Source organism: Sinocyclocheilus rhinocerous, unplaced genomic scaffold (assembly GCF_001515625.1).
Source record: "Sinocyclocheilus rhinocerous isolate Xijiao unplaced genomic scaffold, SAMN03320098_v1.1 scaffold1581, whole genome shotgun sequence".
NCBI lineage: Eukaryota > Metazoa > Chordata > Actinopteri > Cypriniformes > Cyprinidae > Sinocyclocheilus > Sinocyclocheilus rhinocerous.
The window spans coordinates 85,559-111,877 of record NW_015635516.1 but is presented as its reverse complement, the minus strand read 5'-3'; the positions used below and the strand labels follow the sequence as shown (position 1 = coordinate 111,877).

At 37.7% G+C, this 26,319-nt stretch overlaps 2 protein-coding genes across 4 annotated transcripts in view; one reads left to right on the top strand and one right to left on the bottom strand.

Moving 5' to 3' along the window:
- Positions 1 to 17,659, top strand: part of lpin2 (lipin 2) — a 26,686-nt gene extending 9,027 nt beyond the window's left edge. Inside the window, exons 1-20 of one of the 2 annotated variants that reach the window (XM_016561235.1) lie at positions 1,480 to 1,708; positions 4,084 to 4,284; positions 6,400 to 6,495; positions 6,648 to 6,952; positions 7,034 to 7,141; positions 7,306 to 7,432; positions 7,910 to 8,249; positions 8,557 to 8,656; positions 8,781 to 8,968; positions 9,160 to 9,253; positions 9,359 to 9,428; positions 9,548 to 9,640; positions 10,895 to 10,980; positions 11,374 to 11,524; positions 12,796 to 12,944; positions 13,928 to 14,014; positions 14,133 to 14,285; positions 14,692 to 14,806; positions 15,506 to 15,609; positions 15,801 to 17,659. In XM_016561235.1, coding sequence (XP_016416721.1) covers positions 1,601 to 1,708; positions 4,084 to 4,284; positions 6,400 to 6,495; positions 6,648 to 6,952; positions 7,034 to 7,141; positions 7,306 to 7,432; positions 7,910 to 8,249; positions 8,557 to 8,656; positions 8,781 to 8,968; positions 9,160 to 9,253; positions 9,359 to 9,428; positions 9,548 to 9,640; positions 10,895 to 10,980; positions 11,374 to 11,524; positions 12,796 to 12,944; positions 13,928 to 14,014; positions 14,133 to 14,285; positions 14,692 to 14,806; positions 15,506 to 15,609; positions 15,801 to 15,948 — 2,823 coding nt within the window. In that variant the 5' untranslated portion in view covers positions 1,480 to 1,600 and the 3' untranslated portion in view covers positions 15,949 to 17,659. Of the gene's footprint in view, positions 1 to 1,479; positions 1,709 to 4,083; positions 4,285 to 6,399; positions 6,496 to 6,647; positions 6,953 to 7,033; positions 7,142 to 7,305; positions 7,433 to 7,909; positions 8,250 to 8,556; positions 8,657 to 8,780; positions 8,969 to 9,159; positions 9,254 to 9,358; positions 9,429 to 9,547; positions 9,641 to 10,894; positions 10,981 to 11,373; positions 11,525 to 12,795; positions 12,945 to 13,927; positions 14,015 to 14,132; positions 14,286 to 14,691; positions 14,807 to 15,505; positions 15,610 to 15,800 lie in introns of those variants that run through there. The other variant, XM_016561236.1, reaches the window with a different exon arrangement.
- A 93-nt stretch (positions 17,660 to 17,752) lies between these two features.
- LOC107746901 (EMILIN-2-like) overlaps positions 17,753 to 26,319 on the bottom strand; it is a 19,784-nt gene continuing 11,217 nt past the window's right edge. For both annotated transcript variants that reach the window (XM_016561232.1, XM_016561234.1), the window contains exons 6-10: positions 22,296 to 22,661; positions 22,149 to 22,202; positions 22,009 to 22,059; positions 19,331 to 19,468; positions 17,753 to 19,189 (exon numbers count right to left, since the gene is read on the bottom strand). In XM_016561232.1, coding sequence (XP_016416718.1) covers positions 18,861 to 19,189; positions 19,331 to 19,468; positions 22,009 to 22,059; positions 22,149 to 22,202; positions 22,296 to 22,661 — 938 coding nt within the window. In that variant the 3' untranslated portion in view covers positions 17,753 to 18,860. The remainder of the gene's footprint in view (positions 19,190 to 19,330; positions 19,469 to 22,008; positions 22,060 to 22,148; positions 22,203 to 22,295; positions 22,662 to 26,319) is intronic.

The following is a 26,319-nucleotide window of genomic DNA, read 5'->3' as shown; positions in this document are numbered from 1 at the left end:
ATAATTTCGTAAATTGCATAAACAATTATGAACAAAACAGCATCATGTATTTATGCATTGCTTAATCCAAAGAGCCGTAGCGCCATTCACACAGATTGCATTTAAAAACATATGAGACGCAGTGAAAAGTAATAAACCTCCACAAATTCGCAACGAGTTTTCTTAAAGTTTAAACTGTTTTAACTTTGCATGGCTACATCTCTTCTGTGAGACGCGAGTGCAGCAGTCATATTTGTCCGTCTAAAAATGCGCTGAATATGCGTTCTGTGTGAATGGCTTGGTTTCGGTTTTAACCTAATCAAGATCTTCTCCGCATTGAGCTTCTATATTTCTCTAATATTTTGAATGCATAACGCAGCAACTGCTTGTGGGCTAGACTAACAAAACACTAAAATGCGACAACGTCACTTACATCATCATCACCGCATCTCGTGCTCCACTGATGACGCTCCCTGACACACTCCTTACATTTGATTGTACTAGTTTTGCATTGAAATGCAAAGGTTTATTTTAAATTCGACTAATATTAATTTTTTTATTCACAATCTCCTCATCACAGGAGTACATAAAATTTCACTTACCACATAAAGAGAGAAAGTAGAGATGACTGAGGATGATGGCGAATGATTTGCAGATCCTCAGCACCACTGACAAACATATAATCTTGTAAAATGTGTGGTAAGTACTGCCGCTCCATAGAATAAACAGACTATGTGCGATCGCGAATCTCGAAAGTGAAAGTGAAACTAAAAAGCGATCGTGCATTCAAAAGCAGTTTCAATGCCAGGTATAATTGCGGCTCCCTGGTGCCCGAAATATATGTAGTATAATTACCTAATGATATAACTGCGAGGGAAAATATTGAAAATTGAGCAAATCTCAAAATGAAATTATCCATCTTTCATACTGTACATTGTAATGTTGTGATGAATAAGTTTGCTTGTAGCATATGAACTATTGATTTTATTGTATGTTATTTATTTTTGGCAAAATTGACACATTTATAATATTCCCAATTTAATTAATTATTTGCTATAACATGAAAATAGTATCATGAAATTAGACTTTGATGTGAAATAAATTTCACTAATGTGTCTTTGTGGGCTCCTATGCCTATAGAAGATCTTCTGAGTTGAATCATTAATTAAAGTAAGCTGAATGTTTGTCAGAATCAGCATGGAGGACATTCTCCTCATGTGATTGCACAGACGGGTGAAATACAACTACTGTTTTCCTCAAGCCCCCCTTTTCAAGGCCCTTATCAGCGGTCAACCTCACCGGCCCCCTCGCTGGAAACAAGTCTTATCTGTTTCAGAACTGCTGACCTCTTACTCTTGCCTCATTGGTTAGTGAGAATAGGTTCTTATACCCAATTAGTTGATTTGTTAGGTCTTCTTTAATATGACGTGATTTGACGAAACTAAAATGCAGCTTCTGTTTTTTAAGTGTATGCCGTGTCAGAAAGGTTACAGTAGTTTTATGTTTATGCCCTACAAGGTCATTGAGTCAGACCAGGTAGGCGGGCCACCTGACGTAGTGTTTAGGATGACACAGGTAAAGAAATTATTTCTAAGGAAGGAAAGACCAGAGGTAAACAGTGATGAAAAGACGCCGTCCTAGGGCAGAACCAGAAGCCACTGGCAGCTGCACTGAGGAGGACAACAGTGAACAAGATGAGTCCTCATCCCTTAGGGCATCATGGTCCTGGGTGAGTGAGAAATGCGAATGAGACAGTTCATTGGTATCTAGGTGTAGAGTTAAGAGTCCGGTTTAGCATTAGTTAAGTGATATTATTATTAGCAATTAACTCCATAAATTACCACACACTGAGTGTTTACGTGCACAATCTTGCATTTATTATGTCTAATAACATGACAATGTGTTAGGTCATGTAAATGCCTTAAAACGTGTTCTTTTATCAGGTAAAGCTTATAAACAGTTTATGAAAAACAGACCAGCACACCTATATTTTTATCTAATTTTGCATGGAATGACTTCTGTTTACATTTTGAATTTAAAACCGGAGAAGAAAATCATTTCAAATCTTGCAAACACATTTAGAGTGGAGATTTGATTTCCAGGTGATTAATATTAGTCTAGATTTATGTTAGTTTTTGGCATTGCGTTGATTGCCAGTGGCTGAAGATTGCATACCAGTGTATTTTACAAATGCAGATGTTAGAACAGTTACAGTTTAGCCAATAAAACGTTTGAACAAATTGCTTATGTTAGGGCTTAAGCCTTTTATTTAGATTGAACTAAAATGTCATTGTCAGGATTGGGATGGGATTTGCTAGCTTCTTATTTGCTTAATTTCTAACACATTGCAGCCTTCAAAAACATATGGGTTCACATTGGAAGCTTATGTTTTAAAAAAATTAAATTTTTCAAAAAGAAGCTATAAAAAGAGATTAGCGTTACATAATGATCTTTTAATAGTTATTTGAACTATCCAGTTCAGGGGCTTGTTTTGTAGCAATTAAAAGTTTTAAGTCACACAAGTTATGCACTTAACTTATCACAGTAAGCTGAGCTTTGGTTGACCGTGGATGTATTATGTTTGTTGTTCTGTTGAGGCTGTTTTCTGAGAATCAAATATTTAGATATGTGGTGATCGCTGATATGAGTGTCACAGCTATGACCCATGCTCACAGTGTCCTCTTTAAATTGCGCTACAAATAATATATATATATATATATATACACTACTGTTCAAAATTATAAGGTTAATAAGATTTTTAAAAAGAAATTAACATACCTTTTATTCTAAATAATTACATTTTAAAATATATTAAAATAGAAAACTAAATAAATTGTAATGTGACAATATTTTTTTACTGTATTTTTGATCAAATAATGATATCTTTATTATCATACTTCTTTCCAAAACACAAAAAATGCTGGTGACCCCAACTGTTTGAACGGTAATGTTTTTCATGAGTGTAAATTAAATATGTCTAGTACAATTTCTTTTCTACCCCATATGACCAATTTTACACACAAGGTACTGTTGTGAATATAAAGCATACTTTTATTTTACGATAATGTGCTGCATGTTGTATATTATACTTTAAATGCACTTCCTGTTGGGCCAAGTGTTATTTATTGTTATGCTCTGCTCACCTTTTTTGCATATACCTTTTCTTTCTCTCCTTAAAAGCAACTGCATGTGTGAATGGTCCAGAGAAAATGGTTCATGTAAATAGTGACTCTTGTGCTGGGGAAAAAGTAGGTTAGCCATGGGTGCAAAGTCTGTTAAGACCTTTTTGGCTGCCCCTATGGTTCGAGAGAATGCTCTACTTTAGCTATTTGCCTTTCCCCCCAGGCATTTTATACAAGCTGTGACAGTATTTAATCTTGTGGTTTCCTTGATCTGATGTTTAAAAATAACTTGCCTATTTTCACATTGTTAGACCTCATAAAGACTAAAATGAGCCATGTTGTTAAATCAGAATTACTCATTGTCATTAGCATAATAATTAATTCCAGAAATAGCGTTTCTGTGAACTTCACTAGACTGCTGGGGATTAATTTAGCATGTCGTCTCATACCCTAGGCATTAACCTTGAATTTAGACCGGATGTTTTTTGTTTTTTGAATAATTTGCTATCATAGATCAACATGTCAGTCAGTTTTCTTAAATTTGCAACCGCCTGTGCAACCATATCCTGCTGTTAAACAGGTACTAGAAGAATGCCAGCAATTCCACAAAAATGTACATTGATCTTCACATTCAAAGTATGTCCGGAAACATAAATAAATATTAACTTATTTTTATTTATTTATTTATTTTGTTCATCCTGTGTCCTTGTTTGAGATTAATTTGCTCTCTTTGCTCACCTATTGGACAGTAATGTTGGAGCACATTCAGACCGCCAACTGCTGGTCTGCTGATAACAGTTTTAAAAAGGCAGGCAGCCAAAGGGAACTTAGAATTTCACTTTTACTTTGAGTTAAGGGGAGATCGTGCCACATTTGCCATGTACAGATACAGTGGGAAAGATAAAAAAAAAAAGAGTAGTTCTTGTTTGCTGTGTGATGTCTTAAGGTTAAGTTTGTTTTGCTTTCTGTTCCTCTTTTTTAGGCGGACACCATGAATTACGTGGGGCAGTTGGCCGGTCAGGTCCTGGTGACCATGAAGGAGCTGTATAAGGGCATTAACCAGGCCACGCTTTCAGGCTGCATCGATGTAGTGGTGGTCCGGCAGAAGGACGGCACCTACCAATGCTCCCCTTTCCATGTGCGCTTCGGAAAACTGGGTGTGCTGCGCTCCAAAGAGAAAGTGGTGAGTGTTGAAGTGCAAATAGGATTTTCAAATAAAACATGAAGATAAATTGTGAGTGTCATCAACAAGTCCAAAGCATATAGATTTTTCTCAAGCATCTGAGTTTCTGAAAACTTTTCAAAACACAGAATAAAGAAAAATCCACAGACAGGTCACTATCAATATAATTGATCCGAGCTTTGGACAATATTTGCTTTTCTGCTTTCCAGTCTGGAGCCTATGGCAGCATTAATCTTGCACCATAATGTCTGGATGAAAGAGCAAACACAAGTACGATCAAAGAAGCTCAGCTTGAATCCACAAATGTCCTCATGATTCTGCTGTCTTCAAATATGCCTTCATCTGTGCATGTCTGCTGTGGTTCATTTGAAAACACTCAGCGATGCGTATGCAGGCCTGTGCCTTTGTAGCAGCTCTATAAACATGTTTCTTTGCTGGCATGTTCGTGACAGAAGATTCCAGCAGAGGTTACTGCATGTAAACAGACCTAGAGCATTGACAGAATAGGCTAAATAAATGCTCGAATGGAAAGACAGGAAAATCATTATTTATCTATTACCTTGTGAGTGCGAGTGGTATGTTCAATTCTTCTCATTTAAACAGTGAAATGTTGTAGTTGTTGAGGAAATGGGCTGTAGACATGATCAGTGAGAATTTTTCTTTTGAAACTGTGCATTCTGTGATAGTCTAAGTGTTTATCTCCAGCAGTAAATAACAAGATTATAGGCAATAAATAACATATTTGAAAGCATTCCGGTCACGTTGAAGCCATTCGGATGTTTTCAATCATCTATAGTACACAGACAGAATGTGTTACAGTGTTTAGCATAAAACATTTACCAGTGTGCATGAGAAACAGCAGTGGATGGGGGATGGAACAGTTCTCACTATCTACAGGATGTGTGAAGAGGTTTAGAAAGAAGTGGTCGCTATGGCAACAGGTTTCTCTGACTAAAAAGAGATAGGAAATGGAGGCAGAGGAGTGCGAGTTTTGTCAAGGTTGCCTCTATGATTGGGAGATGGCAGTAGATTCGCTTCAACAACCTTTGAAAAGTGTTTCAAGCTGTTTAGCCATTTTTAATCCCAGTTTTTCGCGCAAGTTTCTGTCAGAGAGTGTGGTGTAACACATTCGCCCACAGTGCAGATAAGAGACAGTTGACCTCGCTTTCTTACCACCATTATGAAATAGATCTGGATTGTTATAGTAAACAAATTAGATTGCTTATACAAAACAATCATTATAAGTCAGAACAACATCCGTCCCTCTCTTCTTGCTATGCTGTGAAATGAAATCCAGATCTTGTTGTCCACAAGCATGCATGTGAGTGAGCTCTCTGTACGAGATTTACTCAGGGTCATGATTTATACCGACATTAAAATTCTGGCCCATTACTCTGCACGCATAAATCACCCAGCAACCCTGAAACTGAGGCTCTGAGGCCCCTGGATAGACAAAACGAGTTGGTATAAGAGCAGTCCAAAGAAACAGTTGTGAGAATACTAAAAAACACAGAACACTGGGAAATAAATAAATCTGTATTTTCTTGGAGGTCCAACTGAAGGATAATGTTTCTGTGGATGTCATCTGAGACTCAAACGGCTCAATATCAGGCTGCTGTTGTGCCGGGTCGTGGTATCAGGTGTGTGATGCGATCCTCATTGGGGGTCAGCTGGCTGCAGTGCTTTCAGAGCGGCACAAATTCGCTAATTATGTTTTGGTGGCTAGATCCCCCTCAACAGGTATCGTGTCTCCTGTGAACAAATGATTAAAACTGCATTGGTGGACAGGAGAGTAAACCTGCTGTTTGTCTCAATTTGGATGTGCAGGGTGAAAAGTCACGAGTTCAGAAGGGAATCGCAGGGTAAATGTCAACAGATATTGGCTTTTTAAGGTCATCTAACACATATGCCGTACATGGATATTTTTAATAAAATAAAAAGGGACATTGCAAAGGTCAGGCATTTGATTTAGAATCGTGGTGTTGGATAATTATGAAAGCACAGATCATACAATAAGTTGTAGGTATGTAACTTTATTGAAAGTTTGAAGCTACATCTGTTGGTGGCTTCTATATTAAGGTTGTGTTTTACATTAATCCTCTGCAACTCCTTCAGATTGACATAGAGATCAACGGGGAGCCCGTGGCTCTCCATATGAAGCTGGGAGATAATGGAGAAGCCTTCTTTGTGCAGGAAACTGAGGAGCAGAACGTAAGTGTTCTCTGGTTCACAGGTATTGTCACTCACTTGACTGTCTGCACCAAAAATCTTCATATTTCAGTATGAAAATGGCATTTTGTTTAAAAAACATTAGCATTGCAAAGACAGTCAATCTGCCATGCATTAATGATCTTTTTTTGTAGGAGATTGTACCAGCTCACCTGGCTACCTCTCCCATCCCCACTGAGAGTCACCTATTTTGGATCGGAGGTGATCACAGGTCAAGTCAGAACCTGGATGATGATCCACTGGACCCCGAGGACCCTCCTGATCCCCCTGTAGCCAGCACTGGGGCAGCCAAGAAGAAGAAAAAACGGAGAAAGAAGCATAAAGGTGACCCACGTCGAGAGGAGCTGACCCCTCCTGCCATCATCAGCTCGACCCCTTCAACAGATGATATATTTGAGATGGACCTGAGTTCTGATGAGGACCCTGCTTCCAACACCAGGTACCAACTGATGCATGCACATCAGAAATACTTATATCTGATGGAGCGGACATTTGATTTAAAGGAAAATCTGTCTTTCAGATCATCTTCAATTAGTACAGTTAGAGAAGTTGAACCCAAGTTACCAACAGTTCGTCATTCTTTGGACAACTACCCTTATTCTGACGGAGACTGGTCTCCATCAGATTGGTTTGTATCCGCTTAATATCTGTCTCATACGCACTTAAAGATATGTTTTTGATCCTTATCATATTGGAGTATTCCAAGAATATGTTTTAAGAATTGAATTCATTTTCACATTCACTTTTGTCTCAGTTCATGTGAGTTGCTGTTTGTTATTGTATTTTGAGCAGTCATGCCATGTCAGGGGCCTTTTCTCCCAAGAGTGACTCTGAACTGGTCGTTCGGCCTTCAGAGAGCCTGCTCAAAATGGAGTCACACATGCAGTGGACATGGGGAGAGTTTCCAGAATCTACCAGGGTAAATTACACAAACTTTTTTCTGTGAATTTCATGCCATTTATTTGTATTTATTTAGTTCGCATTAAGGAAATGCTGAAGATATATATGGTATCTGAATGTTCATCCTTCATGATTTACATTTACATGTATTCATTTAGCAGACACTTTTGTCCCAGGTGACTTACAAATGAGATCATGAAGAGGCAATAAACACAAGAAGTGCTAGTAATACAATGTTTCAGAAATCGTTTGAAAGATTTTCATCATGTTCACAATGTTTGTTTAATAAATGAACACATTTTAACATGTTTAAATCTATTCTGCAGTTTTCTTCCAAATCAGCACAGAAAATCTTTTTAAAACCTGTAGAGTCTGCCTGGGCCTAGTAATAAGTGAATGTAGAATGCAAAAATATTTCCTGTTTTATGCTATGACTGAGTTAACGGGTCTGATTAAATTTCAGCTCATCGCCACTCATCAAAAATGTAATTCCCAGGTTTCAAAGAAGGAAAGGGTGGAGCTGCCGAAAACCGTGACCATAACGCCTTCAGAGAACACTCACTTCAGAGTCATCCTGAGCTCAGAGGCAATGCAGACAGATGAAAGAGAACCGGCCTCAGGGACTCCTGGCTGTACCATAGTCAAGCCTAAACCCCGCACCCCTATGACCCCCAAAACTCCCACTGAGTCAGAGTTGGAGACGGTGCCTAGTGGAGTGTTGACCTCCACTCCTTCAAACAGCCTTCCTGCTGCTCCAACTACTGCCTCTGCTGCTCATATGGGTGGGGATTTGGGAGATGTTGGCCCCAAGACTGACTCACCCTCCAAAAAGAAAGGTGGGCCAGTTAAGCACCTCATTCTAGGAAATTCTGTCTGTAGTTGGTTTGATTGATTGGCTTGCCAGTGCCCGTTATCTCTATTTGATAGTGGAAGTGTGGGAGTAGATAAAGTTGTAATAAAATTGTGGTTGATTCATGTTTAACAAGATTATATCAGTGTGTTCTAGAAATAAAAATCGTGCACCTAAATCAATCTAATTTAGTGCTGTCCAGGTAAAGCACCTTGGTGCAGAGAGCTTGTTGTAGAACCTTAGAACTTGCTGTTCTGGTATGATTACTGTCTCCTGACTGTAAATTTATTTAGGCGTCCCAAAAAGGAGTCAGCACCAGGGCCCAGAGGACATCTACCTGGATGACCTGAATGTGCTGGAGCCTGATGTTGCTGCTCGCTACTTTCCTAAGAGGTAGAAAGAGAATTGCACATCTGACCTATATTGCTGTTAAGATTAGATTAAGGCACTTGGAAAGCAGTTCATAACAAGTTTATCAGGTGTCAGGACACCTTGAATGTGTTATGTGTATTTGCAGTGATTCAGACGGTGGCTCCAAGCACTGGATGGATTCTGGGATGCACTCAGGCTCTCAGTCCCCGCAGTCTGTGGGCAGTGCTGCGGCCGACAGTGGCACTGAGTGCCTGTCTGACTCTGCCAGTGATCTCCCTGATGTCACTCTGTCTCTGTGTGGAGGACTCAGTGAGAACGGAGAGATTTCCAAAGGTATCTGAATCTTTCTGGTTTGTGCATTCCTTTATTATGGTGTGGAAATTACAGCTGTAGATGTGGAAACAGGAAACTGTGGTTAATTCTGTCTATTGTAATACATTTATGGATTTATGCTTTTATTTGAAGAGATTCACAAATGAGAATAATACAAGTGATTTTAAAGTTCTCTTTCTGCTTGTTTCTAGAAAAATTTATGGAGCATATCATCACGTATCATGAATTTGCAGAAAATCCAGCTATCATAGACAATCCGAACTTAGTTGTTAAAATAGGAAACAGGTGGGTTTGAATTTAAATGAAACAAATATATTCTGAATGTAATTGTATAAATTTGACGAAATTCTTACATTAGTAAATAAATTACCTTTTTGTTGTTTATTTTAGGTATTACAATTGGACATTGGCTGCCCCTTTGATCCTAAGTTTGCAAGCATTTCAGAAGAATTTACCCAAGGTATTTTGTTCTGCCTAATAGGATATTTTTTTCTTGCTGTTTTTATGTCCTTTAAAGTTTGTTTTGCAGTGCTGTGGTGTACTAGTAGGTCAAATAGCTTATGTCAGTGTTCTGTTTAGGCTACAGAGGAAGCTTGGGTGAAAGAGAGGATGCCAAAGAAATCAGGCCGCTGGTGGTTCTGGAGAAAGAGAGCGGATAGCACTATTAAACAGGTAAGACCAGAGCGGTGTGACCTTCAGATTTGTATAACACTCTGCAAAGACAAACTTTTCTTTTAAAAGTTTATTTTAAAAGGGTCATATGATGCTGCTAAAAAGAACATTATTTTGTGTATTTGGTGTAATGAAATGTGTTTATGCAGTTTAAAGTAAAAAAAACATTATTTTCCACATACTGTACTTATATAATAGCTGCTCTCGACAGACGCGGCACCCCGGTTGGGAAACACTGTTCTAAATAATGCCGCGAGTGGGGCTTGAGGAAGTGGTGTCGCCTGCGTCTGCGCAGTGCGACCTGATGCAGCCCCTGAAGCGAGACACAGGAAACAGAAATACTGCAAAATAATAATAATAACGCGACTAAACGAGACGAAATAACGTTATAACATTTCGTTTCGTCTCGTTTTGGTCAACGAAAATGAAGAGACATTTTAGCATAGTTTTTATTTTGTAAACCACATTTAGTCTCGTTTTTATTCGTCAATACATTTAATTATAGTCATCGTCACATGACCAGCATTTTCGTCTCGTCTCGTCTCGTCTCGTTTTCGTCACGTAATAAAGGTTCGTTGACGACGATATTTAGTCATAATTTTCGTTGACGAAAGCAACACTAGCTGACACTTAACTTTTATAAAGAATATCTCTTTGGATTTGAGAGTTTAGTCTTTGCAACTTTACAGATCTTATTTATGCACCAAGAGCTTGTAACACTCCAAAGAGAAAGGAAAAATTTAAATCGCATCATATGACCCCTTTAAACATAAAGGTCTTTATTGAGCTGTAATTAGGGAGTAGGAACAAAACCTTTAAGCGGTTATTGGTCTTTTAATCCCACTGCATTCCAGTACTTGTCTTTAGACTTCTGTGGGCAGATCTGATTACACAAGCTCACGTAATTGCCTGAACAAAAGGACGAGGCAAGTCTTAGCTTTAAAGAAGATGAAACAAGCTGCCTCTGAAGTTCGTTCTTGTCTCTAGAGCTTCTGCCATCATTCAGACACCATACATCAGGCTCCTTCGCCTGGCGTGTCTGTAATTAGCACCACTCTGCGGTCTGGAATTTTACAGCCTAGAAATAGGCCATCAGACTTTTCAGTAATAGCCTGACAGCATGTGAGGATGATAGGATCATGTAGCCAGTCACAACAACAAAATTAAATGATGACATGTTTACACAAATTTGTTTTTGCAATTTATAGATACGTGTGATCTGATGCACTAATGTTCTTTTGTTTTGTTATACAGTCAGAAAGCACTGGAAAGCTGGAGATAAAGCAGTCCCAAATGGAGGAAGGCAGCTCCTCTTTGTCAATGGAAAGTCATGCCCGCAAGTGAGTCAGAAGCCCTGACAGACACCGCATCATTTCCTGCCTGTCACTTTTGGAAGATATGGAGATTATAATAATCAGACTGGTTGTTATTCTTGAATGAAACTAATAAAATGCAACCAAATGTTATAGATGGGAGCATAAAACTAGCTATGTCAGCTGGCTTGGTTGTAAAAAAAAAAATGAGTAAAAGATAAAAGTATCAGTTTTACCTTTGACCCTTCCTCTGATCGCTGACTAGTTTTTTCCCCCTGTTCATGCAGAAGTTGTTAATCAGGACGATCCAGCCTACTTTCTGTTTTGTCTCATTCTCTGTGGTGCTGTTGTAGTCTAAATTAGGAATCTGGATGTGATTGCAAATTTAGTTCACTGATTCCCTGTTTGCTCTGAGCGCAGAGTGGACACCAGGGACTCATCCAGCGATGAGGAGGGGAAGGAGGTGAGCGCCGCCGCATCATCAATGGAACGCAAGGTCCAGTCTGAGCCCCACAGCCACACATCTACTCACGCTTACCGCAAGTCCCTGCGCCTCTCCTCCAACCAGATTGTGAGTCTACGCTTTTGTCAGGAGACCAAAATCTTTAGTTCTGTAAACATACTCCATGCTAAACCACACAGCAACTATTATTTACATAAGCAGCTTCAACACTTGCTCTTGTGGTTTTGACTGAAAGATCCAGAGCTCTGTTGCCTGTAGTGCAACAGCTCTGTAAAAGGCAGTTGTTTAAAGCTGTCCCTCAAGTTTCCTCCAGGAAATTATGTAAAAGCTCTGTGACTCATTCTGAAAGGGTAGTGTATTTCAGTTGATTTGCACTAGACTGCCCCCTATTGGCAACTATAGATGCAGTTGTGCAACAGAAAATCTTCCATTGATGAAAGCTTGTCTTTTAATAAATTCACGAATTTATAAATTAATGAAGATGATGGTGTAGATGAACTGATTGCATTGCATAAATTAAGATTTTAATCTCATTAAACATTTAATTATCAAAGCTCAGGGTTTTTTATTTATTTATGTTGCAGCATTCAGCAGTCAAGTGTGTTGTAAAAGTATTACAGATCAATTAATCAATTAATATTAGTTAACTATACAGATATTATCTCCTTTTACACAGTAATCCTGGTGAGTTAGTGTAAAATTAGCAGAATTACTTTTCTGGTAAATGCACAAACGTGCTGTTCACACGAACAACAATGTTCTGTCTTTTTACCAGTAAGATACTACATATTCACACATCAAAACCATGTCAATCAAGTGAAATTACCTTTAAAAGCTCCATTTTCTTCATCCACCTTGATTCATCTGTCCAATTTGATATATATATTTTTTATTTCTGAGTGATGGCCGTGAGGGGATGGTCACACAGAATGTGTTTTTGTTTTTAAAAACATTAGACGCATAATACCGTAGTTTCTATAGTACTGCAGTTACTATACTATGCAATTTATAGATAGTAGGCAGGGTCTCGGGCACGAGATGCAGCGCAACGGTCAGGCGCCTGTCTAGTGCATGTTTACATAGAAAAACAATTAAAAGCAGTGGCAAACAGCTCCAGCAGAGCTTTATGATTGTTAGTGTGCACAAGCTTATACCGGTAATCCTGTTCTTTGCTCACATATAGCATGATACCAATAATTTACTGGTAATGTTACAAGTTCTCATACCAGAAAATTACCATAACTGATTTACTGATATTTTTGAAAAGGAAAAAATAATTTTCAAAAAATAATTTTCTGAAGTTTATATAGTACTGTCGGGTAAGATTAATGATATGTAGTGGTCAAGAGATGCATTGATAAGGTGGTATTGACTTACAGGCTAGTCTGAAACTAAAGGAAGGACCCAATGATGTAACCTTCAGCATCACAACGCAGTACCAGGGCACGTGCCGCTGTGAAGGCACCATCTACCTTTGGAACTGGGACGATAAAGTCATCATCTCAGACATCGATGGAACCATCACCAAGTATGTATTTCTCAGACACACAGCACGTGTTTCCTTTAATGAAAGTCATATGCTGGGTTGTTTTTGTGCAAAATCCACCTTTGTTCTTCATTTTTATAGTTTACTGTAGTCATGAAAGAGGGGAAAAAGGCTTAGGTGTGCATAAACATTTCCATTAGTTACTGCAGAAGGAGTCACTCACTGCCAGGTTTTTTACTGCCAAAACAGAAAGAGGTTTATAGATCAAGACAGAGTCTGCTTCATCAAAACAAGCACTCTGAGTATGTGGCAAATAATGAACCACTAATAATGATCTCGCATCACAGTCCTCTCCACTAACGCTTTCAGTGACAAAGACAATGCATCATTTAACGGACAATGTCTCCCTGAGTTTTACTGGCTGTTTGATGGAGTTCACAGCTCTAATATTAGTGCGATACCGTTCCACCGTCTTTGGTTTTTAATTACTGCAAAGCCGGCTGTAATATCAAAGCGTCTATGCAAACGAATGCTCTCCGCCTCCAGACTCGTGCCCTCAGTGGCTGGTGGGTGGCAAACATCAATGGGCAGATTGACTGCTGCTTATTATTTCTCTGACCCGCTTGCCTGACACATCTCTCTGAGGCTGTGAAGCAGGGCGGCTGACTGTGGGGTGCGCCTAGACCAAGGTTGGACTAGGAGGAGGATGTCACCATAATGAGCCAATTTAAATCTTGCTCTCTCATAATGCCACTCAGAAAGAGCCGGAGATAAAATGCTAAAGCGGGGAGAAGATCCTCATTAGTAGACGACACAGAGTTTTGCCCAAGCTGAGAAAAAAAATCTCTCTCCTTTACAAGTCTATTAGTTCTAAGAATAAAAAGAATGTCAGAAGCTATATTTAGGAAGCCAGTTGAATGAGACTTGGACTTCCTTCCAAGTAGAACAAATATGCACTAGAGGAATTTGCGTCTTTAGTTTTTCTAGTACGTGCCATGCTCACCCGTATGTTTATGTGCTTTCAGATCAGATGTGTTCGGGCAGATTTTGCCTCAGTTTGGGAAGGACTGGACGCATCAGGGCATTGCTAAACTCTACCACTCCGTGGCTGAGTGAGTTTGCATGCTTAATCTTCAACCTCCTTGAAGACATGTTTTCTTCACTAAGAAGACACAAGCAGCCTTTAAACGAAGTTTTGATAAAAGGGCATTTGTTTTTTGTTTTTACCAGAAATGGATATAAATTCCTGTACTGCTCAGCAAGGGCAATTGGCATGGCAGACATGACGCGAGGATATCTGCAATGGGTAAATGACGGAGGCATTATCCTGCCCCGTGGACCACTCATGCTCTCTCCCAGTAGCCTCTTCTCTGCATTTCACAGGTATTATATAAACGTCATTGTTTTTAAGGGGTAGTTAAAAAAAATAATTCTGTCACCATTATTCACCCTTATGTCATTTCAAACCTGTACTTCTTTCTTCAGTATAATACAAAAGAAGATATTTTGAGCAATGTATATTTTTTTGTCCATGCAATAGAAGTCAGTGGTAAGTAACCAAAACTGTTTGTACCAACATTCTTCAAAATATCTTCATTTGTGTTCTGCAGAAGTAAGTCAGTCATACAAATTTGGACATGAAGGTGAGTAAATGATGACAATTTTTGTTTTGGAGTGAACTATCCCTTTAATAAGTTGAATTAATGAATAAATCCCATTAAAGCAGAATACATATAAAAGTACCAAGCAGTTGACTTCACTTACTCAAAATGTTTTCTTTGTCTGAAAGGGAGGTGATTGAGAAGAAGCCAGAAATCTTCAAAATCGAATGCCTTACTGACATTAAGAACCTTTTCCTGCCCAACAAACATCCTTTTTATGCCGCATTTGGAAACCGAACAAATGTGAGTTGGAATGCAGTTAGTCATACAAATTTGGACATGAAGGTGAGTAAATGATGACAATTTTTGTTTTGGAGTGAACTATCCCTTTAATAAGTTGAATTAATGAATAAATCCCATTAAAGCAGAATACATATAAAAGTACCAAGCAGTTGACTTCACTTACTCAAAATGTTTTCTTTGTCTGAAAGGGAGGTGATTGAGAAGAAGCCAGAAATCTTCAAAATCGAATGCCTTACTGACATTAAGAACCTTTTCCTGCCCAACAAACATCCTTTTTATGCCGCATTTGGAAACCGAACAAATGTGAGTTGGAATGCAGTTAACTTTTTTTTTTTTTTTTTAATGCACACTGACCTCAGCAGCAGAGTCAAAGTTCAGCACGAAGATTCATGTTTGAGGCTTAGAACTTCGAAGCGCTGTCCCCTCAGGCTACACGCACAGTCTCGGACTGCATGACCAGCTGCTATGAACCAGCCTGCTTAAATTTCCAGTTTCCAGCTGAATAAATTATATTGTTTGGGTGGAGTAAGACACTGAATGTTTATACAGGCACAAATGCATCCATTTCATCATAAAACCGTTGCTAATGTCAGGAACTAACACAGAATGATGTTTTTGTTTGTGGACTGGGTGGAAAAAAACAGCAGAGGGTGTCCTAAGTTGACGCTTGAAGCCTGATCTTCTGACTGTTTCTTCTAGGACGTCTTTGCCTACAAGGAGGTTGGAGTGCCACTCTGCAGAATCTTTACGGTTAACCCCAAAGGAGAGCTCATACAGGAGCAAACCAAGGGCAACAAGTCCTCGTAAGTAGGCACATTGATCTGCAGCTATACTTAAAAGTATCTCTAAAGTCGACTTCAGCTGTCAAAGATTATGCTGATTCAAAGGTGGAGAGCTGATTCTTGAACTTTGTTCAAGGTCTTCTTGTGAGTTGAAGGACGCCTTTGTGTGTTTTCGGTTAGCTGTCTCACGCTCGTTCTCTGTTTGTGTGTAGGTACAGTAGATTGAGTGAGCTGGTGGATCACGTCTTTCCCTTGCTGAGTAAAGAACAAAGTTCAGCTTTCAGCTTCCCAGAGTTCAGTACATTCTGTTTCTGGCGTCAACCTATCCCTGAGATCTGTGCGGAGGACCTGCTTTTATAGACCATCCCAGAGGGGCCATCTATTACACATTCACGGTCATCTCTGCCATCAGAACCACTTAGCCGGTACCCTTCCACATCTCACATCTCTGCTTAAAGACAAATAAAGTGGCCGTCCTATCCCACCTAGGAAATGTGAACTGCACAAAAGCACCTCTAAGCTGAACCAACACCAAAACACCCCAGCTTCACATTAATGGGATGTAGGTAGAACTCCCACAAACTGAAACACCTTGGTGCTGCTCTGTATTTCTAATCTATATCATTTTGATTAGCTGCTATGAGTTAGGCTGCTTCAGCTCTGAAGGAATTTATTGCTATTGGGCTAATGTTTACAGTATTAGTTAGACGACCAATGGCCTCTTGGTCAGCGGAATGAATGCACAGCTGTTTGTTTGGGTATGTGTAAGGTTAAAGGTGGCATACAGATATGCTCATAATCGAAGTAATTAGCAAAGATATTCTTTACAACCACTAATTTACATTTTTTAGAGCATAGATTATTTATATACAAAGGAATTAGTTAGAATTAACTAATTAACATGCACTGCCTCTAAGATGTGGTGACGGTATGACAATTTGAATATGCATTGCCAGATGGTGCGAAATGAGCTGAATCTCGTAGATACTGGAAAGTATGCACAGAATGAGCCATGCCACGTGAGGACACGGCTCATAATTTACAGTTCAGCAGATTTAGCGCGCACAGCCTCGTACAGTCGACTGGATTTGTATGAAAAGTACACCAAGGATTTCATCGTAATTGGGCTTTCTTGTTATTTCCCAACTGTTGACATTTTCATCGTCTGGTTGCTGCAGAACGCCTTACCGATCGCACTTTTTCAGCTGCAGCCAAGAAAGGAAAAATATCAGATCATCTTGCACTTAACTCATGACAGAAATGCAATAACGTTTGAAGCTTTTCAGCAGGCTTTTGTGCACAATGCGAGGATTTAAGCGCTTTTAGACGTAAACCTCGGCAAGAGATCTGTATTAAGTTAAGAAGAGTGTAGTATATATTGGCTTTCAAAATGAAGGCATGTTATACCTTTAAGTAGGCTGCGGCCTGTGAGAGAGTATGAAATGGTCTTTAATGTTTTGTGACGCCTTTGCATGCTTAGTTTGAAATATAAATAGGACCATTTATGTTTTACACATGCATTGACGCTTTCTGTTGGGTTAGACAATTTGAATCGAATCTTGACGTTGCAGGTTTTCACTGTTAGTGGACGATCTTGAACAACAGGAAGCTGAATTTTTTTATTTTAGAAAATGTTAAAGCTAATGTGCAAGTGAAGGATGAGCAAGACTCGACTGAAGTAACGTGCACTCTACGTGGTCACTATGGTCTTGGCCTCTACCTTTGGGCTTTGTTCAAGTTGCTTTCAATCTCGTAAGGGTAAGTTTTAGAGCACTGTGTGCTGGATGTTAAAATAGATGTACAGAATTAGAGCACAAATCATTTCTTGAAGTCAGATCATTGTTTAGGGAAAAATTGGGGCATTTCATGGTTCAGCTGACTGTTGTGATTTAATATATATGTGTGTTGCACTTTGTGTCTGCAGTTACGATGTTTGGAAGTGAAATCTGTTAATTGTTAACAAAGGAATCCCATTCTTTCTATGAAAGTAATACCTCTTGTGTGTGAACACACTCATCTTGTATGAAACTAACATTAATGGTAAAAAATGGTAAAAAAAAATGTTAACAAAAAAGGCTCTATTCTTTCTTTTGTTGAAACTGCTGTTGTAAGTGCTGAATGTGTTTTGTCATTGCTCTTGATCTTTGATGCCTTTTGTTTTACTTGCTTTTTTTTGTAGTTGTACTCGAATGGGTTGGTGCATTTCTCGCTTTTGCGTTATAGGTTTGTGTTTGACCAGCATAAATGCCTTTAAATGCATAATTGTACTATATAAAAAACAAAACAAAAAAAAAACTATCTATGGTTTGGACAATGTTTATGAATCTATTAAAGATGTATTTAATACAGCTGGGTGGACTGTTTATAGCACTGAGAAGTTGTTGATGTCACAATGAATGTAAATTTAATTGCTTTGCTTAAGTCTTCAGGGTGTGTATAGTGTAAGTTTAATATGTGGCACAAAAACCCAGTTTGTGGAGAATTACTTTTATTGTTTTTACTCATTTTAAATGTATTATTTAAATGTGAAATAATGTAGGCTTACTGCAAAAGATGATAGATCCGTTTTTAATTTACAAGCCCAAATGTGTATTTTACAGTATCTATAATTGTTTTATTGTCTTACCCAAAGTGCATTTAAAACAAAATGCGCAAAATCATGGTAGTTCATTTATTTATTTTTATAGATCAAAATATTGGCTGTAAAAGAAGTGATATTCAAAGTGAACTGTTGAACCAGTTTTTAAAGATTAAAAAATACGCATTTGTTAATTTAACGTTGCAAAAAATATATAAACCTTTTACATTTTATAGATATTTTAAGATCACAATAAAAAAAAACTATATAGATTGTTGCACATATACTACTAAAATCAAATGCTATGCTCTTTTTCTTCGTGATTGTGCGAGTGCATTCGTGATTGACTTTTTACCACCAACACATTCCACTTTTAAAAATCTAAATAACTCCGTATTGTGTCTGATAAATAACCAAAGCCAAATTCTATTGCATAGTCACAAGTCTCAAGGTGCGGTCACATTTACCGTTCTGCAAATTTTCGCAAACCAAATCCAGTGATTTCAATGGGAATCCACATGGTTGGGAAGTTTTTCCCATAAAGATTTCGCAATGGATTCAAGCTGGTTATGCCAATATGCCTCTATTCTTGCAGAAATTTTGTTAATGTGACCGCACCTTTCCAAATGGGGCAGCATTGTGAATAGTTAGACTTGCGTTAAAAGTCACGTTAGCACCCCTCTCAGTGACAGGGTTATCTCTTGGCTTGAGGCGAGTATAGGAATATAGCGCTGAAGGTGGAGAGGATCTCTCTAGAATCAGAGATCGCCAGTTTCCCGGCAGTGCGCACCAAGGCCACGGTGTCACCTTGCCGGAGAGGGAGGATGAGGCTAAAGGACGCAGACCCCCCACACATGCACTGATCCTGGGTCAGCCGTGGGTGGCTACTCCAGTAACCCGCTGTGTCCAACTTCTGCACGCTGCGATTGGACACTGAGAGCACGGCTTCTGCGTGCTCACCCCGCGGAGCTGTTAGAACAGCGCTCACCAGATAACGGCCATCAGCGGGCACCCTAAAGATCCCTACAGAGAGGGAGGAGCAACATCAGCAGCCAAATAGGATATATAGGTTATTAAATTGGTTTCTTGTAGTAAAACTACTAATCTAAACATGTTTATCTTACAGACGGGGTTATTAAATAGAGTTTCAGGGTTTCAGTTTACCTGTTTGAGGGTTATAGTGTCCTCCATCATTGACGAGCACCCTATCAAAGCGAATGATACCGAAGTCCCCTGAGAACATCTGCCGTGTGAGGCCAGCAGAGAAAGAAAATGGATCTGTCAAGGAATTCTGCTGTGACACTATTGTGCAGAAGAGACGCGTATCAACATCACATGCTTGAAAAGTATGTTTTGATCATTACACACAGAGTCCAAAATTAACTTTACTTGGCAGTAAATATCTTCATTGGCCATGTATTTTTATTAGAAATTTTTCCAAACAGAGCAACAGAAAAGCATAATTTTCCTAAGTAGTATTTTTATCTTAATTACTTTTGACAAGTGTTATTTTAGCGTTATATATACAGTATATATATATATATATATAAAATTAGCTTTTATTTTTATATTTTTAATTTTAGTTAGGGTTTGGCAATATTTTTCTAAATATGTAGCTTTATTTTATTTCAGTTTATTTTTAGTCATTTTAGTTCTTCAATTTAAACTTATTTTACTTCAGTTATTTGGCATGTAATGTAAGTTCTGTATGTTAGTTGCTTAGCCTATATCCATCGCCTCAATGGCAGGCAAGTATTTAAATTTAGTTTAAAAATCGCTCATCTTTATAACATAAGGATCACGTCCAACATCCTTTTTTGTTAAAAAACAAAACTATTCAAATTCTGAATTGATTATAGCCTGCCTAGAAAGCGAGTAAATAGCGCTTCCATATAATCACTAAAAAGCTGTCACTCACTTCAATTGATCACAATCTCACGATGTTCCTTTATAATCAGTGAAGCTCTCTGAACTGCAAATAATATCTTATTTACGTGTCTACGTGTGGCGTTTAGCACTGAGTGAATTCTGACTGTCACAATGCGTGCGTGAGAGGTGGCAGCCCAATCTATTTATATCTTTATAAATATCTTAATATATTATTATATCCTATAATAACCATTTATACGCACGAGCATTATTATCACACGAGCTTTGCTCCTCCCGACCGCAGACACAAGTTTACAAGCCACTTTTTCCTGCGTTTTTATTTGAATTAATTATTATTGCCTCATTGCAATTATATATGTATTTTAAGTAATTTTAAAGGCTTACATCTATTTTTATTACCACAAAAAAATTTTATTATAATTAAAGGGCCCTATTAAATCAGTTTTATTTCCAAATTCATTTTTTTTCCATTTTATAGTTTAATAAAATATTCTTAAGTAAAATTGTTGATTTTTTTTTTGTGGGAAATTAATCGTTTAGACTAATCGATAAATTAGTTGATAGATTAATCGAAATAAAAATAGTCATTAGCGGCAGCCCTAATATATATATATATATATATATTGTTTTACCTTTGACTTGTTTCTATTAATTAACAAATAAATTTTTTTTTAATAAAAACTCTGGACATTTTTCATACTTGGTTTATAATTTATGTCATTTTTGTCACTAAAACTATGATAACTTTTCTGAACATATTTAACTATTGTTTCACAGAAAAAAACATTACACAGTCCTTAAGGGGTGTGTTTTCCCCCACTCTGCCCTATGATTAACAATAACATTCATATTCGGTTGAATGTCTGTACATGTAGGACTGGCGTCTGGTAGACATGGCCCTAAACTGGCTTAATTTTGCAAGGCTTCCTTAACACCAACTACTCCATTAGTCATTCAGACAACCCACTGACTAATAGATCTTTGACTGTGCAGTTTTGCATATCCCTACAAACAAATTCACTGTTTTAAGCAGAAATCAGATACAATAAATTAAAGTTTATGATTTAAATATGAAAAAATTTACAAAAATACTGGTTAAGAAAAGGATTTTTGGCAGTGATCAACATGATTTATTTCAGTTTATTTTTAGTTATTTTAGTTCTTCAACAAACTTATTTTACTTCAGTTAGTTGGCATGTAAGTTCTGTATGTTTTTCATGTAATATATTTCTATTACATTACTTATATATATATATATATATATATATATATATATACACACATATATATATAGTTTTGCCTATGACTTGTTTCTATTACTTAATTGACAAATTCATTGTTTAAAGCAGAAATCAGATACAATAAATTAAAGTTTATGATTGAAATATGAAAAAATAGACAAAAATACTGGTTAAGAAAAGGATTTTTGGCAGTGATCAGCATGATGTCTCTAACAGCACCTTTCTCAAGAACATGACGACAATGTGATTATTGTTTCTCATTCTTTCATTTTGTAGTCTCTAAATTGATGCTCTGGAAAAAAAACAGGCATCCTTAATGAAATTTCCACTGAGGTAAAGACATTAGAAGACACCCACGTTGAGACAGAAGTTTTCTTGACAGTATGTCTTTTATATGATTCATGCTCATCACTTTCATCAGTGAAGGTCAGGCTATCATTCTTACAGTTTCACTTTCCCATGTGTTATGTTACAGTTCCTAATAAAGTTACCAGACACTGTCAAGGAACTTTCCAAAGTTCATTTTTACTTGCAATTTGCACTTGGCAAGTGTTAACTTTGGAGTCTACTCACAAGTGACAACAATTGTGAACGGTTGGAATATTTTTAAAAAGTGTTTTTTTTATTTATTTAAATTTTTGGCCTCTGAATTGTACAATATAATTTAAAACAGTTTTAACTACTTTATTCCAGTACATTATAACTTGTTACCTGGAGTTGCAATGGTTCTTTGATATGCAGGATTCCATGGGACATGGGCAGCTGTAACAAGAATTAATAGTCATTAAATTATAACAGTTTTACAAAAAATATGTTATAAAGCAAACACTAAAAATAAAGAAAAAAGACACCTTCTGGCTGAGACTGTTTTGTATTATATGAGACCGGATTGACAGGAGGATAACCTATGGACAAGAAAAAAAAAACAATCAAATATTTTGACACTTTAAGCATGAGCTTCCAAAATTCCAAAATCTCTTATTAATTCTATTTCATACCTGGAGCACCTGCAAATCCTTTCAAAGGTGTTTTTGAGTCGTCTGAGCTTTGATCCCGTCTGACCGTGACCCTGTGCACATACCCAGGTGGGCCGGCTTGCCCTGTGACCACCACTGGCTGGTGTACGGCAGGTTGGTGGGGTGGTACGGGGTGGATGGGATGCCTGGGGCTGCCTGGTGGCTGAGGGAAGTAGGGCTGGTGTGGGACGTGTGGCTGGCGCACATGAGGACGGCCAGTGGGGGCTGGCACTGTTCTGTGTGGTATGATCAAAGGTATGTGGATGTGAGGAACGTAAGGTCTCATGGGTCGTGTAGGAGCTCGAGTGTCAGGGCCAGACGCAGGTCTCTCTTGCCGAACAGGCAGTCCTGCGAAAAAGAAAAGAGGGATTTAGGATGAAAGACCCAAAAGGACAAAAAATATACTATTCAAAAAAACACAGTTACAAAGTTTAGGGTTGGTAACATTTGTTCATGTTTCTAAAGGAAGTCTCTTATACTGACAAAGGCTGCATTTATTTGACCAAATACTTGACACGGTTTTTTTTTTTTTTAAAGGTTTTTCATTTTCTTTATTGTGGATGTTCTTACACACTGATAAATTGACAAATATTGGCATACAGCACATATTTTTGACGACAATTACGGTTGCTACAATTTGATCAAAGTATTGTTTACATGAGGTAAAGTTTGTAATATGAATATTGCATAAATCTCATTATAATCGCACTATGAGGATGCAGGTAAACATAGTAAATGTTGAAAATTGTGCTGCTTAAATATTTTGTGGAAACCATTTTTTATATATATTTTATGAATATGAAGTTTAAAAGAACAGCGTTTATTTACAATACAAATCTTTTGTAAAATTATACATGTCTTTTTGATAAATTTAATACAACCTTCCTGTATTAATAATTTCTTTCTTTCAAAAAAAATCTTGCTGACCCTACATGTTTTGATGTGATAGTATAAGAATGTCCACAATAAAGAAAATGAAAAACCTTTTAAAAATATCTAAAACACGTGTCAAGTTCTTAGAAAGGAGTTGCTTCGTATTCATATTGATTACAAAATGATTCGCGAAACTTTTCAAGAAATGTTTCAAAAATGACTTTAATAGCACAAAATAACACTCTTACACTATAAATGCATACTTTTATTTCTAAAAAGTATTAATAATGTTTTACAGTTTTTGTTTTTTAATTATTAAAGGCAAATGTGTGTCTATTTCCATTCTTTTAATTAGTTTTTTTCCCATTAAGGACAAATGTGTGAAACTGACATTATTTTATACCCATCCAAAAATATCAAAATAAATTCTCATTGAGTAATTTCAAACATGCTCATCATATAAGGGGTGTAATTTCAATATGAGGATCATTTTTAATGTGTTTTTGAATAAATTAATAGATCAAAGGGATAGATCACACAAAAAAATAAAAAATTCTGTCATTTACTCGCTGTCATTTCATTCAGAAACTATATGACTTTCTTTTATAAAAGCATAGGCCTATATTTTGAAAAATGCTGGTAAACAGTTTTGGTCTTCCATAGAATAAAGAAAGAGCAAAAATCTAAGGTTATAGGAATGTCAGCTTGCCAGCCCTTTTTTAAAAGCATCTATAAAGCATTTTAATGGCATTTAACCCATTCTGTAAACCTGAGTAAAAGCTGTTAACCTGTGATTTCAGCTAAACTTTGCCAAAGTACTCACGCCAGTGCTTCTTTAATGCACTGGCGAGCTTTAATGTTTTTAAAGCTTTAACGTTCAATTCAAGTGTTTTTGAACTTCGCAGTGCACCTTATTTACAAAGCCTTTCGGTCTTTACACGCTGCTGTCAGCTCAGAGTCTAATGAGGGAGAAAATATTTGTTTCATCTCACACTTCCAGCCTTAAAGAGCTAGCACATCTCACACTCTTTTCCAAAACCTTGCATTTTCTCTTTTTAATCCCTTTTTGCTGTCAGTGGGTTACAAGCTTTTCTACAGCGATGCGAGAAAACAACTTCCCTGTCCTACCAGATGCTGCTGTCTAAACTGAGAAGTGTAATGCGTCATTCCTGACATTAGGGTCTATTTGGACTCTGAATTTGATTGGCTGTTGTAGGAAGTGATTCAAAAGAGGGGCGGACCTTGAGTCCCATGGGTTCACTTCTAAGCTAATCAACTCATACTGGCAAAATGGACATGGCTAAAATAATGCGTCAGTACCGTTTGTCTGTTCAAATATCCGATTTCACACAAACATATTCCCTCCCACATACATTACATCTCCCAAGAGATAATAAGCATCGATCTGTGTGTTTCCCACAAGTCTGTTTGGGATTCTGAGCAAATAACAGACTCATCACACACATAAGGCCTAACGGTAGCAACACAAACACATGTTTCAGAGTAAATCACTGACATGCTGATTTTAAATACTGGATGTAGAGACTCAGAACTGTGGGTTTAATGAGTCAGAAACACTCTACTGAAATTAGGGATTTGGAGAGCCATATTTTAAAACACATTTAGCTGATGAATGAAAGACTGGTTTTGAATGGCCTTTTTGTTGACAGTTTTAAGATTGGAAGGCAAAAAGCTCTGTGGGGTGTGGTGATTTTGTGCATGGAAACATGAACACAAACACACACCAAGTGAAACAACTAAAGTTGGACCCTGCTGTAATGACCAGACTTCTGGCCTGATCCAATCCGAGAACTTCCACATGTGTTCCTGGACCCAGAGAGAGAAACTTTAACCAGAAACCAGCTGGGAATACATTCAACACTGTTGAAAAAAATCAGCATATGCTGGTTAAAAGCCGGTCCTGAGCTGGTTTATGCTGGTCATGTGCTGGTCCTAAGCAACTAGCTCCTGCTCAGCTTAACTTAAACCAGCTCAAACCAGCTGCCATGCTTCAAAACATACCTAACCAGCATATGCTGTTTTTTTCAACAGGGAAAGTCTGGCACTTAAAAGTCTGTTTATCTTCACACAATGTTACATAATATAAAAGAAGAGTAGAAACGCATTTGGTGAGAGCAGGAAAGAGCTTCCTTGACATCCTCTGACCCAGAGATATCAATCAGCAGGAAGAGAGAGAAAAGAGCGAGGACATGGCTGATAAGAGTGTGGAGAGGAAAGGGACACTATTCAAAGTTCACATCCATTTTTGGGGGCATCAGTAGAATGCTAAACAACAACGTCATTGCCTTGCAAATGTTTCCACAGAACATGGAAACGGATCAAGATGAATTCAAGAACTGAAATTAAGTCATTGTCTCCAAAGCAAACAGTGAGGAGTTTTCTGAACACGCCTGCTTCGCGGCCAGAATAATGAGTTGAGAGTGTTTTCTATGTGGCCCTCAAACATTCCCAGGCTTAATTGATGCCCTGAACCATGTATATAAAAAAAACTAATGAAAAATCAATGAAGATCCATTAGAGTAAATTACCAGTGAAACCGAGCTTGTTCGCTTTGTCACAGAGGCACAGCTGGATGGGCCGTTCCTGAATTGTGCAATGTGCCTCTGCCATGATCAGCGGGCCAAAGAGTTTGAGTAATGCTGAAGCTATTCAGGGATAAGGTCTATTGTGTTTCTGACTTGAAAGTTTTAACTGTATCATGTGCTACAAGTAGGGATAGGAATCAAGAATAAATCTATGGATTCTTTTAATGATTCCAGTTCCTTAATGGTTCCATTATCAGTTATTTTAGTACTTGAATGCAGTCCAATAATTTTTCAAGCCAACTTACTGAAATCCTATTTAAACCTCTTCTTCTTCTTCTTCTGAGACCAAATTTTAAAATGTATCTCCTCCTAGACTTTTAAAGCTACAACCACCAAACTCGGGTCAGACCTTCAGACTGGTCTGACTCGGGTTGCTATATCTATATCTATATATGCTATATTTTCTAACTGATCCGGCTTACGGTTTTAGTAAACCAGACTATCAAAACCACCTAAAATCCCATACACTTTCAGTGAGGGAGTTAACACTTGTATACAATAAGACGTATGGTGTATTTAAGCTGTCT